The following is a 16,651-nucleotide window of genomic DNA, read 5'->3' as shown; positions in this document are numbered from 1 at the left end:
ATCAAATGTGCTTTCACTTACATATATGGACAAATATTTTGTTAATCCCTAATTTCACATGCATTCTTATTTTGTCTTAATCTACCATACTTGCCCGTAGGGCTGAGAAAAATACACGATACGATTTTTAATATATAGTTACGAAATGATAGGCGATTTTATTCACACGAATTTATCATACGACGTTTAAACCGTGTATACGAAAATCGAGTAGCACTTAAACCTGGTCGATTCCGCATTGACAAATTTGTGGTTTTAGAAACTGTATATACTATACGGTTATTAAAACAGTCGAATATACGATTTTGCTCAGCGTTACTTGAACTTGTTAAACATGACTTTGTGATTATAACAAGGGCGAATTTTAAAACCATCTCGTATGAAATTACTTTTAACACAAATATTGATTAGTAAAAAAACAAAAAAAGCCATTTAAAAAAAAATTATATTTATTAAATTGTTTAATAGGGAATAAATGGGGAGGAACGTCCATTTTACTAATTTCCTTTTACTTTATTTAGTGTGTGTGTGTCTCTTTGGGGATTTCATAGCCAACCTCTTTCTCTCTCTTCTTCCTTACCAAGCAAATTTCCAGGTTTCTACAATTTACCCTTTTCTCTTTATTAATTAATCATTATTGCTTTCAATTTAAGCATTTTATTCTTTTAATTTATATAATTTAGGGTTTTTTTTCTGGATTAATTATTACCAATTTTAATTGTTTGGCATAGTTGATTACTATCTCTATTTGTGTAATCTTCTATTAAATTGTTTGTTTTTTTGTTCTGATTAAAGTAATTTTCTGGACATTTTTGGTCGTTGCTCGATCTATGATTAATTTCAATTAAAATGGCAGAAATTTGATTGGTGTCACTCTACTTTAGGGTTTACTGTGATGGTCCACTGTTAAGTCAAAATGGTATTTTTTTACTGATTTTGTGTTTATTTTTGGTTAATTGAGCTTGTTTAATTGATGGGTTTTGCATTTTGTGGGGTGATGTTAAAAAAGATTCTATCCTTTGTAGTAAAAAAGTGAAGAACTTTGATGACTTTTTGATCATTTTGTTGTTAATTGTACTTGCTAAGTGTGTTGAATTGGGATTTTATCGGGTTTTGCTTATGATTTGGTTGATTGTAATTTTGTGTGTATTGGAGTATTGGGGTTGAAGTGTAGAGTAAGGAAAAGTTGAAAATTTTGTGATCTGTTTTCATTTGGCAGATAGATTGCTAGAAAAGAGATTCTGGGAATTTGCTGTCTTGCTTCGTTGTTTTGATCTAGATCCGGTATGGCTATGTTGGAATTCTTATGAAAGACGGTTGGTCGATTGACATATTGGGGTGAATAAAATGGAAAATGATATGGAAAGGGAAATGTTTGGTTGTAAGGTTGAACTTGAACTTTGTGATATAGAGGAAAGGGCTTCTGAGATGGAAATTGATCGAAGTGGAAATGAATGTAAGTTCCCGGAGGCAGGTGAAGGAAGTGATGTAGTATTTGCGAGGGAAGGACCACTATATAATGAGGGCTCAGTGATGTCCAACGGTTGTCCGTTTGGTGCGAAAAAGCAGAAGTTGAAAGTGGTTAGTTCTCAGGCGGGGAAGAAAGGAAATATGGAAAATGAGAGAAAGATCAGTAGACAAGATAGGATTGAACTAGGAAAACTGTTTGACAGTGCTTTGGGTTCTCATGAGTGGGATCTAGCGGAAAGCTTGATACGATTGGCAGATCCTCAGACTCTCAATGATTTCCTTTGCTTTTCTTTGGATTCCATCTGGTTTCTTTGCACACACGAGGAATTCCTTGGTATTAGTGATGTTATTAAGAAGATAATTGCTAATGGAGCTTATGACTTCACAAGAGCAGCTCTTCGTACTTCATTTCTTGCATCTTGTGTGTCCGCATGCCAGAGCCGAACAATGAACCTAGCAGATACTGTTACTTTAATGGAACAGAGGTAAACTAGTCATTGAAGCTGTTTAAATGCATTTGGTTTTGGTCATGCTTGGAATTTCTGTCGTAATAAAACTTTTTGATGTCAAATTCATAGCGTCATTGATTTTTATTACGGAGGCAAACTGGCAAAGCCTGCTATTCTTTTGCTCTTGATTTGATGGAATAAAGTGCAAAGGCTCACAAACTAATTGAAGTTTCTAATTTTGAAACAAAAGAGCAATCATAATTAACAATCCTTTATCACAATTTTCAGTACGTGTCATTCAGAAACAACCTACTTGATTGAGGGTGCGTAGATCTAACCCACTTCACCTCACCAATGGCGGGAGCATTCAAGTCATTGGGGTAAATGTTGTTGTTGATCTGATTGTACGTGTAGCCCAATATCAACTGCCTGTGCTAGTTCTGAACTAAGGGTTAGATCACCTCCTCGACGCTGCCCATTTTATGTTGTTTGGCACACAAAGATGCATGTATTACCTAACATGTGGCGCTTGGAATTTCTGTCCCCCAATTTTTTTAAGGGTCAAATTCTTAGTGTTACCAATTTTAATATTGGAGCCAAAGCCTTACTTTTCTCTTGTTCTTGATTTTGATGGCATAAAGTGAAAAGGTCCACAAACTACTTGCACTTTTCTAATTTTGAAGTAGCTTACAAGCAAATCATAAAATACAACCCTCAACACAATTTTCATTGTGGGACATTCATCGACAATATACCTGAACGAGGGTGCGTATATCTGACTCCACCTTACCTCACCAAATAGCTGGAGCCTTTGAGTCACTGAGGTAATGTTGTTGTTGCTGCGATTGTATGTGTAGCCGAATATTTATTGCCTGTGCTAGTTCTGAACCAAGGGCTAGATCACCTCCCCGGCTCTGCCCATTTACGTCTCCTGCACACAAAGATGCAAGTATGCAACTAACATGTTACTTTATATATACATTTGGTAAGGTTGCGTGAGAGACTTCAGGAATGCAATGGTGATGATGTCTTGAAGGCAGAAGCTGGTGCTAAGGTGCAGAAGTTCACAGAGTGGGCTTTGAAATGCATTGGTTTTCATTCTCGGTGTGACGAGAACAGGGACAAAGTTCATCATGACTCGGCTGCTGAGATTCAACTTCAGTTGTCTGCCTTTAAAGTATTTCTTGACCTTGCTGGAAATAATCTTACTGGAAAGGACTTCACAGAAGCCTTTGATGCCGCTTGCTTCCCACTAACTCTTTTCAGTAGTTCATTTGATCCGGGATGGTCCTGTGGAACTTCTGCTTCTGCTATTCAAGGACTTCTGGGTATTCTAGTTGAGGGTGGTGCTGACAACGTGAACCAGTGCTTCCTTGAAGCCTCACGTTTTGGTAGCACAGAATTAGTGCGCATCCTGTTGCAGGTACTGCATCTTGCTTTTTCTTTGAATTGTTGATCATCTTATGCTTCATAATTAGTTAATCATGTGGGCTAGAAGGTGAAAATACGAGAAACTTCTAAACCAAACTATCAAACTAATGTTTGAAGGTTTTTTTCTTTGGCTTGGGGGAAAATGGATCTCCTTTCCATTTTCCTCCAATCCAACTTCCTAACCAAACAAGGCAAATGACCCCCTCGTTTCCTCTTCAGTTCCCTTTCCCTCCGTCCAAACAAGAGATTAAAAAACCTTTGTTCGAACTTTCTTTCTTTTAATTTTTTTTTGGCAATTCTCGATAATAGTACAATAATTTTATCGCTGTCTAGTCTGGAAAACAGCTATAACTTTCTTTTAGACTTTCTGTAGACTAGACATGATATTCATTGCCGAATTACGTTGGGGATCCTTAGTCAATTTCCTAACTCTTTACTGTGCTTCTAATGTCCTGTTTTTCTCTTTGTATGGAAATTCCACTTCTCTATCACAAATGTTGGGGAGATTATGAGCTGCATATTTTTGATCCTATTTGAAGCGGGGTAGATGGTTATCCTCTTTGTAGTTTGAACAAATTACCCTAGTGTGTCAAGGGTTCCACAGTAGGTGGGATGAGGATAATGAGTGTACATAGCCTCATCCCTTAAACAAAGAAGTTGTTTCCGGTTGCCTGTGATGAAAGCTAAATCGAGAATGTCATCATAGACTGCCACTTCACTATTAAAGAAGGGTGTGCAGTTTAGAGACCCATTTTGCTTTATTTCATCATTATCGCGGAACCAAATTATAGAAACTCCGTGGCTCCATTTGAAATGGAAAGTCAGATTGACCTTCAGCATTTCTCAAAATACAAGTAAAAATTATATGAATATTGATGTATTATGGTGTAATCTTTTCCGTGTTCACAGTTTCTTTTTTTAAAATTAAGTATTGAAGGTAAATGGACTGCCACAAAACTGATGATGTCATATAATAACAACGGAGCAAGTATATAATATATGTTTGTTACTATTTTCTAGTGTTGCAAGTGCTTCATACTCGTAGGAACTTTTGGCCAGGATCCTAGGTTGTATTTTTTTGCTTCAGTCCTGAATTACGCTGTCGTTTATGTTATGTTTTGGGCTTGGTGCCTTACAATTTGTTGTGTAGTACACTAGTACTCCGTAATACATTATCACTGAAAGGAGATAGACACTAACTTGAAGACATGACTGGTGAATTATTTCTGGTATTGTATGTTACCAGTATTATGCTTCTCATTTAGAGGGAAATTAAAATAAGAATGTTTGAACTTTGAACATCAAGCGTCTGGAAACTTATGAACTTCATTGTTCATTCATCTATCTATTTGTTTGTCACAAGGGGTGAAATCATCTTGGGAGTTGGGAATATGGTTTTCTTGTCATTAGAGCTCTGGATTATATCTTGAGGAACCCTGCTAACTTATATGGTATCAGATATTCAGGTATAAATGCTAATGTTGGTATGTGTGTATATGACTCTAGATTGCCCAGAGAAATAGCTTGGATGTCGACGTTGATCTGGCCTTAGGATTTGCTGCACACTATTGCAAGATTGGGACGATGGAATGTTTAGTTGAAGAAGGTAATGCCATGGCTTTCTTGGGACCTTTAATGAGGGCGGCTGAGAGAGGATGCTTGCCTGTCGTCCACTGGTTTGTAGGAAGAGGATGCCAAGACATGGAGCTCTGCCTTGCTCTTACGGCCGCTACATCAAGCAGCCAAGTGGAGGTTGCCGCCTACCTTCTAACACAAGTTCCCCAACATGTCCTATCGGCTCTGAGCATAGAAATCCTTAAAGCTGCTGGTGAGCGAAGTGGGGGATCCCTCGAGGGGGTTGCGTTCCTTCTCCAGTCAAATTTCTTAGGGGATCCTGCCCTCACGTATTCTGTTGCCGATGGCATTGCGCGGTCGGACGATGATTCGGTTGCCCCTATACTCCGTCTATATCTCGAACAACATTGGTCGGAGGCTGCTCTCGCCAAAGGGTTATTACAAGGCCAAGAAGATTTCGTTAACATGGTTAGGGTTGTAAATCGAGGAGAGAGTCCTCTTTCTTTACGGGATCTCCCAGTTCCATTGAGGGTGGCAATAGCTTACTTACCATTGTACAGAGAATGCATCAAGGCAGGCGGCACCTTACTATCCCAGAATCTGAGAGGCCAGCTCGTTGAAGCCGTAAGAAGGCTTGGAGGCGGGGTCCTAGGCGAGCCAACCCAAACCCAAGAGCTTTTGGCCGTTCTAGAGCACCACGTTCGGCCCTTTTTGCCAGACATGCATTCGACTTCTTAAAATAAGCACCACTCACCCGGGGCAATTTACGGGTTCATGATCGGTAAAACTTTCTTTCCCTTGAAACCCATACCATAAAGAAATAATAATCACATTGTAACCGTGGTTTTGAGGCCGGAAGACAGACATACTTGCTCTCGAGAATCCGATCATCGCCTTTCCGAGGTCATATCATATGCATGGATAGTGAGATGCATAATGTATGATAGAGAGGGAAGAAGAAGAAGCACATGTAGATGAGATTGCTTGGTCTCAAGTTTAGGGAGTATGAGAATCCATTTATACTTGTATTATTATACTTGCCAATCTTATTATGCTGTGCCCCTCTTTGTCTATTGCTCAACATGCTTTAATGGCTTCTGCCTGGAATTATGACCTTACTTTATTTAATGAAAGTTGCAACTTGCAAAATGTTGATTACTTTGTTGCAACTGCCAGATGTTTTGGTTGGATATATTGTGTTTTTGGAAAGTTTATAATTTTTTATAAATAAAATTACTACTCGTACTATGTATTATTCTTACTTATGAGACGGTCTTATAGTAAGAGATGGGCTTATAGGGAAGAGAAACAAAACGGAAAAGTACTACAGCTAGAAACAATTCTAGTAAGGAAGAGATTTGGTGGGAAAAACCTACAAACGGTTTCCTAAAGCTAAATTTTGACGGATCGAGAATAGAAGGTAATAAAGCTGCTTTAGGATATTCTTTAAGAGATCACAATGGTAAAGTTGTTTTGTTGGGAGCAAAAAAGTGCGGATCCAATAGTATCCTTGTTGCGGAAGCACTTGCTTTAAAAGAAGGTATTTTAACAGCTAAATACCTAGGAATCTCAAAGTTAATTGTGGTGGGTGATAACTTATGTGTTATTTACTCGATTAAGTCTTGCTTGGCAAATCTGTGGGAAATTTCTAGTATTATCAAGGATGTGAAATTAGGCGCTTCATTTTTTCGATGAAGTGATAATTAAACATTCTTTCGTGAAAATGAGTTGTTGACTTCATGGCTTGATTGGACATTCATGTCCAACTCTTTCGAGTGGTTTGATAGCGGTGGCTTCAACTTAGCCTGTTCTTTTCCGCTTATTTTGACTCATTTCGATTCATTTCACTCTATTGATTCGATTGATTCGATTCGGCTCCATTCACTCCATTCGATTCGATTCATTTCATTTCATTCCATTCATTGATTGATTCAACTCCATTAAGTTCAACTCATTTCTTTACTCATCTTAAATTTAATAGTTATTATTAATTTTGTTATCAATAATACTATTTTTTTTAATATTATTATTCTTTATTATTCTTCTTCTTCTTCTTCTTATTATTATTATTATTATATTTAATAATATTGTTAATAATAATGTTAATAATAATTTATTTATTATAATTGTTGTTGTTGTTGTTGTTGTTGTTGTTGTTGTTGTTGTTGTTGTTGTTGTTGTTGTTGTTGTTGTTGTTGTTGTTGTTGTTGTTGTTGTTGTTGTTGTTGTTGTTGTTGTTGTTGTTGTTGTTGTTGTTGTTGTTGTTGTTGTTGTTGTTGTTGTTGTTGTTGTTGTTGTTGTTGTTGTTGTTGTTGTTGTTGTTGTTGTTGTTGTTGTTGTTGTTGTTGTTGTTGTTGTTGTTGTTGTTGTTGTTGTTGTTGTTGTTGTTGTTGTTGTTGTTGTTGTTGTTGTTGTTGTTGTTGTTGTTGTTGTTGTTGTTGTTGTTGTTGTTGTTGTTGTTGTTGTTGTTGTTGTTGTTGTTGTTGTTGTTGTTGTTGTTGTTGTTGTTGTTGTTGTTGTTGTTGTTGTTGTTGTTGTTGTTGTTGTTGTTGTTGTTGTTGTTGTTGTTGTTGTTGTTGTTGTTGTTGTTGTTGTTGTTGTTGTTGTTGTTGTTGTTGTTGTTGTTGTTGTTGTTGTTGTTGTTGTTGTTGTTGTTGTATTAATAACATTTATTATTAATATTATTGACGGGGCACGCTCAACCGACTTGACCCACTAGCCAATACGGGGTCATACAAGTCAACACGCTTGCAAACATGGTTACGGATTCGCTTGATACCCTACGAATCACGAATCGTTAAAAGCGAATTTTATCAAATTGATTACTGAAAATACATATAACACATTTTCTATAAGCGAATCGCGAATCGGTAAGGTGTATTCATAGCGAATATGGTAACCATGCTTTCCAAGCCATCATTTGAGGTACACATAGAAACATATAAATACCTCATTATTGACCAATAAATGGTAAAATACTTCTCACCAACAACTTCCTCTCTCTAGAAGTAAGACTACTCGAGCTACTATGAGAGGGTACGGAAACCTTAGCTTCAAGCAAGGTCTCAACTATCCACCAAGATCTGTGTAAGGCATCGAGAGAAGGACCTATTGCGAACCCTTCCAGGCCCTATTTGTTACGCGTAAAAGATCCATCCGGAGAGAGAAAGCATAGGTTCAAGGTGCCATCGTCTGAGAGGAGCGCGTTGACCCGACCCGGATTCGAGCAACTCTTGAGTGTTTTTATTCGAAACAACTATTTTTACTAATATCAATATTAATATTGACATTATTATTTATTATTGTTATTAAGAATATTATTAGTAAAAAATTACTATTTTTTCATTATTATAATTTATGATTATTCATATATAATATTATAATTTTTTTCTTAAAACTTTTAATATTAGTATAAATAGTATTATACTATGAATATTAGTATTATTATAGTTGATAATAACAATAATATTAAAAATTATTATTATTATTAATATTATTAATATTAATATGATTATTTCGATTGATTGAATTCAATTCACTTTTATTCATTCAAATTCATTTCTATTGATTCGATTCATCCATTCGACTTCCATTCAGTTCATTCGATTCGATTCGATTCACTCCATTCGATTTAGTTCGATTCAAATTCTAAAAAGCCAGAAAGAACAGGGCCTTACCTCCCTCATTCGAAAGGATGAGATAGGTTGGTCCTACTCTAGAGGATCAACCTAGTTTTCTTACCTAATAAAAAAAAAAAAAAAAAAAAAAAAAAAAAAAACGGAAAAGTATTGATTCATGATGTACTTCCTCCAAGTCGATCATTTCTTCCTTTTTCATGATAGTCGGATTTTCTTCTCTTTCCTTTTTTGGAAGGTTTCGTATGATCCAAATTCATTTGTATGTGGGGTAGAGTGTTTTGTGTGGTTTAAAATCATTTCTTTATTTCTTGTGCAAAATGGGAGGGAAAGAAATGAGCGACTAGGAGGGAGTAACATTCAACAACATTACCCTTGCGTGTTTTAATGCCTCTTGAAAATTACGAGGTAAGGGGGAGGTCAGATGTGCGTAGTTTTACTAAGATATTGTTTTCGAATGACCCAAGAGACTGAGATGAACATTGTGTCAAAAACTGCATCAAAGGATCGCTACTTTACAAAAGAAAGAAGCCCAACCACATTAATGCACCGTTTTGATTTATTCCATCATAATACAAAACTAAAAGAGTAACGAGTCTTTGGTTCCGTTTTGATTTATAAGTAAGAATGACTCAATTAAGGAGAATCTTTCTATTCATTCTCTGAACCAAGCCTCTATTCATTTATTCATTTTAATCATTTATAAAATGCATATGGACATATGGTGCATGAATTTGAATCAAGTATTTTTTTTACATTTATATTTTATACCTCTTTATAAAATGCATATGGACATATGGTGCATGAATTTGAATCGAGTATTTGTACACTAAAAAAGCGTGCATGCACGTGAATTTGAACAATAATGCCTATGCTACATTGCTATCCCATTGACTCAAAAGTCAAAACAATAAAAAAAAAAAGAAATTAATTACTCCATATTTATTTTTCGTAAATATGCAAATGATCTAAAAGAATGTATATAATTAAATGGAACATATGAATTTTTCTCTCCGTTCCTACAATAGTTTACATTTGCTTGATTTTTACCTCACAAAATAAAATAAATGTAAACTATTTACTGCGACGTAGGTACCGAAGTAGAATTTACGAGTACAATCCAATCAAATTTAAGCGGCGTGACTTTTAACATCTCTTTTATAAAAATCGCTTCTCTAGACCAATTTGATACGAATCAAGGGAGTAAACAAGTCGATTTATTTTTATTCAATTCCGGTTCCTTCAAGACCATTATGTCAAATAGCTTTGACCAAATCTTACGAAACTAATTAGACGAGTATTATAAACATAAATAGATTAGCTTTTAGAAAGTGGGAACAACAAGCTTTATATATTTCCATTATTTGACAAAGAAACGACCGAGTTACGTGCCATTTTCATGTGTTATGTTTTTCATTTGCTCTTTTAGGCTAATTGCATCCTCTAGGTGCATTGCATGAGACTTTTTAGCCTCTTTCTAGTCAAATAAAGGCGGAGTTGCGGAGGGTTAGCAGGAACGCTCGTCCTTGTTGAAGGATTCCAGAAATTTTAGTCAAATTTTTTGACTTTTTTTAAGTTTACCTTATACTATTACCTATTTCAGCCGTTCACATTGCTGAAAGTTTAGCCTCTTTCTAGTCAAATAGCGTTGACTATAATTAACTTTATAAGCTAAATTAGCTTAACTTCTTATTAATCCAACCGGCATAGCTACTATTGGTCCAGTGGGGTCATGAGATACCAATCGATGTTTTTGTTGTTAAATTTGTTTGATTTGAAAATTTGATATGTTTATGAGCCGTAGTATAAGGGAAACTAATGACAATTACGAGTACATTAAATCGACCCCACCACCCAACATTTCTTGCTTCGCCACGGCATCCAACTCACCAGGTTGTCATACTGGACGTCGAGTTGATATCGTCTGTTATAATACAATCAAATGGAACCGATCACGTGAAGTTATACCTGATTGAACTGATTCAATACATCATTTTCAAAAAAACTGAAAAACGACATGAAAATAACATCAATAAATATAATTTGGTTCGATACAATTGTACCCAATGTTTCACAGGGAGCCGAAGGCGACAGCGATTTAAAAACTAAAAACTAAATCGAATTTAAACGAAAATAACATAACATTAGTATAAAATGTACTAATCGTTTAAACGAGTACAGGGTATTGATTTCATTAAAATTGAAGTTATTCCAGTATACTTACTACGGCCAAATGACGAGTCGAACATGATTGGTTGCGGAAAATAGATTTATATGCTAGATTTCTAGACATAAACAATTAAAACATCATCATAATTCATGAAAACTGTAATTAATTAGCTAGTACTGTAATTTACATATAAGTAGTCAAGTCTCTAACATTAGAAGGCATAAAAGCCAAGATCATTAGTAAACCAAGTATGCCAATCGGAAGTAATAGCAGCATGTATGGTGGCGGAGGCAATGGCGGTAGTATAATCGGAAGGATTAGCATCGAGGCAGCGAGACAGACGAGTAACAACATTGATTCTAATCCAAAGTAATTCCCTTTATTCGACTTCTTAGCATTGTCTTGGACAACTGAACGACCGTGATATTCGCGGTCATGCCTTAACCCGTCATCTCTAGGACCGTTATTGGCTCTCCAAGCGGTTCCTAGGGTTGATGGGTCGGGTTTTCTCGTATGAGGGTTTGTGAATACTCGATTGGAAGATTTCCAATCGCCTTCTTGTAGTTCATTGATCATTTTTGAAAAATCAGCTGAATGCTGTCAAATGCTGTTCTGAATGCACCTTCAGTATCTCTGCAATTCTCGACGAAATTTCGACTGTTTCGTAACAGAACTCCTCAGCAATGTGTATGCAATGTGGATTATCTCTGCAATTTAAGAAAACAACTAATTTGAGTACATGATAACTAACAAAAGAATGGATCCAATTTTTATACTCTTATAAACTTAGTGTACGGAAGTACAACTTCGTATACTAAAATAGCTATAGAGGCACGAAAACGAATAATAGGTGCATGAAAATTGTTACATGCATGAAAATGATTACTAGGTGCATGAAAATAACAGGCTCTAGGTGCACGAAAACGAGTTCTAGGTGCATAAAAATTGTTAGATGCATGAAAATTAAAATACCGTCAGAATGAATATAAAAGGTAAACAAATGACTGAGACGGAAAAAGTAATACATTTAATCAATCTCAATTCTTTAATCAGGTCTTCTATAACAGGGAGGTTAATTACAACCCCATCAAGCATACACAAACAAATAAAGTATGCCAGAGTATAAGCAAAATTAGTAGTTATTGTATAAAACCGTCTTACAGTAAAGGAACAGTCTTTCCTATGAGACGGTCTTATTCTGTAATTTAGGACAATTCTAAAGCAACCAAACTAAATTATAAGCAAAAATAAATTCAGGGTTTGTGAGATAATTACCTTGAGAACAGTAAAATGATGAGAAATCTTGAAATTTCACAATTTTTTGAACTTTCCTCTCTTTTTCTCCAAGAACACCTTTATATAATAGTGGTCTTTACCAGAAAATCTAGAAAAAAAGACAAAATTGAAGCAAACCCAGATGAAGAAATAGGAAAAAGATATGATCTTTGGAATTTATATCAAAAAAGATAACTTAAAAATGAAATAAATCAAGAGAAAAATGGAAGGGTTTATTTAAGGGAAAAGGAAGAAGAGGAGAAGAAATGTATAAATGTTTAAAGTGTGAATGTTGTGTTGTGTGGTGTGTTTGAAGTTTGGTTAGGTAAATTGAATGAAATTGAGAAGGGAGAAATGTTGCTAAAAGAGGGAAAATGAAAGGGAAATTTAGAGGTTGGATGAAGTGTATTTCCTCATCAAGTGGGGTTTGCTTACTTGACAAGTTGATAGATTAAAGGTATGGTTCTTAAGGTTCTTCTCCCTTGGACCATTATTATTAATCAACTTTTAATGTGTGATTAGTATACCAACCGACCATGTAAATCAAATTGTAATTAGTTTTATTAGGTACTTTTTGTGACTAGGTTATTGTGTGTCTAGGTTATTACACCCAAAGATATCTAAATATCAATTTTTATTTGTGTTTAGATTGATTAGGTGTATAGGTATGGGGGAATCATGTGTAGTTAATCGAGATACGATTCTTTTTAGTAATCGAAGAGATTCTGATTCAGTTCTTTTCTAATAAATAAAAGACGGATTAGGTGATTGTTGAAATCTTTTTAGTAATTGAAGGGATTCTGATTCAGTTTTTTTTTTTTCTAATAAATGAAAGACGCATTAGGTGGTTTTTGAAATTACTACCTTTCGCCTCCTCCTTTGATGCGAAGATATTGAACGTCCCAATTAGGCCATGTGATTTTGGGTTGAATGAAAACTAACTGAATTGAGCTGAACTGATTTGAATTTAAACGAGATAAATATAGTTTAAATAAGCTGAGCTGAAATAAAATGAGATGAGCTAAACTTAGCCGAATGAAGCTGAACTGATTTGAATTTAATCGAGTTGTAATTCTTTCTAATAATCAAAAAGATCCAGATTCCGTTCTTTTCTAATAAATGAAAGACAGATTAGGTGGTGCTGAAATTATTACCTTATGCCGCCTCGCTTTGATGCGAAGATATTGGACATCTCCAATTAGGTTCTGTTTTTTTGGACTTAATCACTGAATGAAGTTGAATTGAATTGAATTGAGCTGAACGAAGCTGAACTGATTTGAATTTAGCTGAGATAAATAAAGTTGAAATAAGTTGAGTTTAATTAAAGTGAGCTAAAATAAGTCGAATGAGAGCTGAAATTAAGCCGTAAAAAACAGTGCCTTACCAGAGATGATCCTAGTTGCATTTAATCGCCCTCTATTTAGCATTGCTAGTTCTTCTTACTTATAAATGGACCAGAAATAGAGTGATCACAAAATAATTTTTGGCCATCGCGTTTCACTTGTTAATTTGTTATATCTTTAGGGTGTGTTTGGATTGAGGTATTTGGAGGGAAAAGAAAGGGAGGGGGAGTAGGGGATTTAAAATCCCTTGTTTGGATAAAGAAATGAGGTGGAGGAAATGGAGGAGAGATTTGGAGGGATTCAATTTCCCTCTTTCAAGCCTAATTAAAATCTCTCCACAATAGGCAAGATTTGGAGGGAAATTGTATCCAAATACCCACACGTACTCCATTCCCCCTCCCCTTCCCTTCTCTCCCTTTCCCTTCCCTCCTTCCCCCTCCCCTTCCTTTCACTCCATTTTTACTATCCAAACACACTCTTATAGACTTATATGATACTCCATAATTAATATCCAGATTTAAATAATTTTATGAAGAAATTCCTTTTGCTCGTTAATATCTTACTTTGAATTCAAGAAACGAAGCCATTGTCAGTAACAAAACTGTACTTTTCATTATTATTTGTCAATTAACTTTTATTTGTACTAGAAATGAATTGACAAAATGTAGATTAATTATTTTGATCATTTGATGAGCAATTGCCACATGTATATAGGGCATATAGTGATTGCAAATAAACCTATGGCACTATAACCCAGGGGCGGTTCTGAAGTCTCCTTTATTCGGAAATATTTACAAGTTAGTTTCAATAAAGATCATTAATTGTTCAGTCCGTCTTGCTTCAGACCGCAAGTTCCGTCTGAAACAATAAGACTTTTCACAAGTGTGAAGCATATGGGTGGTGGGACACTCCCATGTGCTTTCCAACTCACTCCCTAAATGAGTTTTTTGTGAGAGGAAACAGTATCCGTCTTACTATTTCAGACGGATCTTGCGATCTGAAATAAGAATTTGTGTTAATTGTTTAGTGATGTAGTGGTAAGATACGTAGTTTGTAATTGGGTGGTCAGGGGTACGAACCTTGTAGAAGTCATTTTTTCCAGAATTGTGTTAGTTTATAAATTCATTCTACCGTTTTTTGGTAGTCTCATCAATTTTTACATTGTTAAGCTTTTGCATCCCTTATGTTGTTTGTTTCAATTGTTTGCCCAAACTCCCATGAATTGAAGTTCAATAGAAACTCCAATTTCTCGATCATGGACGAAGTTGCTTACCTAGCCGGCTAGCCCCTAGGTAAGTGAGAGTTCTTGTGGAACTTACTTCCCGCATACTAACCAAACGACTTTTTCCCAATTTACGTAAAGTGTATAATCATGTGAATTACTACTTCCCTAGAATTACAGTTCTTATAACGAACCAAACGACCTCCACGGGTTCAATTTCGCTTCCCCCCTTATATTGTAATAACCTAGTGGTTAAGATTGAGGTACCCTATAATAAGTTACGGGTTCGGTTTTCCCTCTATTTTATAGTATTATACTGGTATTGTATTTCATTTGACACAAAAAAATGTGAAAGTAATTATTTATAATTGCCTTGAAATGTTTGACTAGAACCGATGAAAAGAAATACTATGCAACAGTAGTCAATACGTGGGACTATGGAAGGTCCAAAATGTACCAAGTACCAAAACGCGGAAAATCACGAAAAAACGACCTTGATCCAAGAAAACTAAAGCGATTTGTAGTACACCAACGTACGTGAGTACATCTTAATCTTATTTTACGGCTTTACTAATCAACGAATCTCTTCTTTATCTTATAGTCCAATTAAAAAAGCCATCGAATCTTTTTCTGTGAGCCAAACTAGTTTTAAATTCCAGTGTTATATTGGTGACTTCTTAAATTTGTAAATACGTATTTTATGTCATGCTCTCTCATTTAGTATGGATTCGAGTTGGGTACGAATTTACGATGAGTCGATGACTAGGGCTATAAAAGTGTTCCTCATAGACTCTAACATGGTTGTATTTTCTGAATTCGAACTCAAAACTTCTAATTAAGTTGGAAAATTGTTTCTCATTTTATATAGGTGCTCATAGAGCTGGCAAGTCTGACCCGACCCAAATCGAACGGAACCTGAGAATGTTGCAAACAAAAAACGACCCGATGATGAGTGACTTGAACCCGATCCAGCCGATATTGACCCGATTAAACTGATGACCCGACAATTAGCAAGCTTAATAATGATCGAAATGACAGTGATTTAGCGTTTAAATTGATATGTTTAAGTGTTTAATCCTGACCTGAACTCGACAAAACAGGCTAACCCGATATGACCGACCCGACTTAACCTCTGACCTGATTACCAACTCATGGGTTGTTCATGTTCCCTTGTATTCTCTCAAATAGCTGGATTCAATATATTTATATTGTCAAAGGAGTACGATTCATGGCCCAATTCATTCACTTTTTGGAGACAGTGCTAAGTGGGTCAGGTCATTCAAAAAAAAAAAAAAAACAATTAGACCCCAAGAACATGGGTTATGCTCTACGTAATTTTGGTCGCCTTTCATGCACTTGTTACGTGTTCATATATTCTATTTTTTCCTGAACAGCTATAAAGTATAATCTGATCTTGTAAACAACTTTTGCGAATGATTTTATATGCTTTATTTAGGCCAAATTGACAAATTGGTAAAAAAAGTAAGGGGTAATGGACAATTTGATAAAAAAAAGTTTCATTTTGGACAAATTGGTAAAAAAAAAATGGAGGGATGGACAAAATGACAAATACACCAAAAAAAAGAAATGATTATCCAAATAATTAGCACAAATGATCATTTAAGATGGGTATATCTGTATTAAGTTTAATACGGGTCAAGTACTCAGAATAAAACAAAAATAAAATGCATGAGAAAAATGCAATAAGTTATACTCGGCCTGTTTTAATATTAAGACGGATATAGTTGTTTAAGGGTTCAGATCGAGTCACTTTCAGGTTTACTAGTTTCGGATTGGGTCGGATTACCTCGGGTTGAGGTCCTTTTCGGGCCAACTAATATCAAGTTAATCATGGATTATAACGGGTTGCAACAATAAATATTCGGGTCGGGTTACCGTGGGTTGGGTTAATTCGGGTTTCGGGGCTTGAGTTCGGGTGTCGGGTCGAGTTGGGTTTATTCGGTACATCTGAAAAACGGGTCGGGCCAGCGCAGGTCGAGTTAGTTCGGTTTCGCATTTTTTTTCGGGTTAATTCGGGTCGAGTCATTTTCGGTTTCGAGTATGTGCGATATATTTTTCGG

General features: G+C 35.6%; 1 protein-coding gene and 1 long non-coding RNA gene across 3 annotated transcripts; one reads left to right on the top strand and one right to left on the bottom strand.

Moving 5' to 3' along the window:
• Positions 1–477: 477 nt before the first annotated feature.
• LOC141618906 (ankyrin repeat protein SKIP35-like) lies at positions 478–6,083 on the top strand. Of its 2 annotated transcripts, none has more exons than XM_074435967.1 (4): positions 478–595; positions 1,220–1,955; positions 2,910–3,342; positions 4,857–6,083. In XM_074435967.1, the coding sequence occupies exons 2-4, from the start codon at positions 1,348–1,350 to the stop codon at positions 5,661–5,663; spliced, it is 1,848 nt and encodes a 615-aa protein (XP_074292068.1). In that variant the 5' UTR covers positions 478–595; positions 1,220–1,347; the 3' UTR covers positions 5,664–6,083. The 2 variants fall into 2 exon arrangements, with proteins under 2 accessions (XP_074292068.1, XP_074292069.1); XM_074435968.1 differs by having other exon boundaries at positions 492–595; positions 1,224–1,955.
• A 4,621-nt stretch (positions 6,084–10,704) lies between these two features.
• On the bottom strand, positions 10,705–12,429 carry LOC141618917 (uncharacterized). The gene is made up of 2 exons (XR_012531529.1): positions 12,006–12,429; positions 10,705–11,437 (listed from the first exon to the last, which is right to left on the bottom strand). It is a non-coding gene; the product is annotated as an uncharacterized LOC141618917 (long non-coding RNA).
• Positions 12,430–16,651: the final 4,222 nt, after the last annotated feature.

This window comes from Silene latifolia, chromosome X (genome assembly GCF_048544455.1).
Source record: "Silene latifolia isolate original U9 population chromosome X, ASM4854445v1, whole genome shotgun sequence".
In the NCBI taxonomy this organism is placed as follows: domain Eukaryota; kingdom Viridiplantae; phylum Streptophyta; class Magnoliopsida; order Caryophyllales; family Caryophyllaceae; genus Silene; species Silene latifolia.
The sequence above is the reverse complement of the archived record's forward strand: the minus strand, read 5'-3'. Positions and strand labels throughout refer to the sequence as shown.

Coding starts and splice junctions, on each gene's coding strand:
- LOC141618906 (XM_074435967.1), top strand. CDS start 1,348: ATGGAAAATGATATGGAAAGGGAAATGTTTGGTTGTAAGGTTGAACTT. Junction 1,956..2,909: donor GTTACTTTAATGGAACAGAG/GTAAACTAGTCA, acceptor ACATTTGGTAAG/GTTGCGTGAGAGACTTCAGG. Junction 3,343..4,856: donor TAGTGCGCATCCTGTTGCAG/GTACTGCATCTT, acceptor ATATGACTCTAG/ATTGCCCAGAGAAATAGCTT.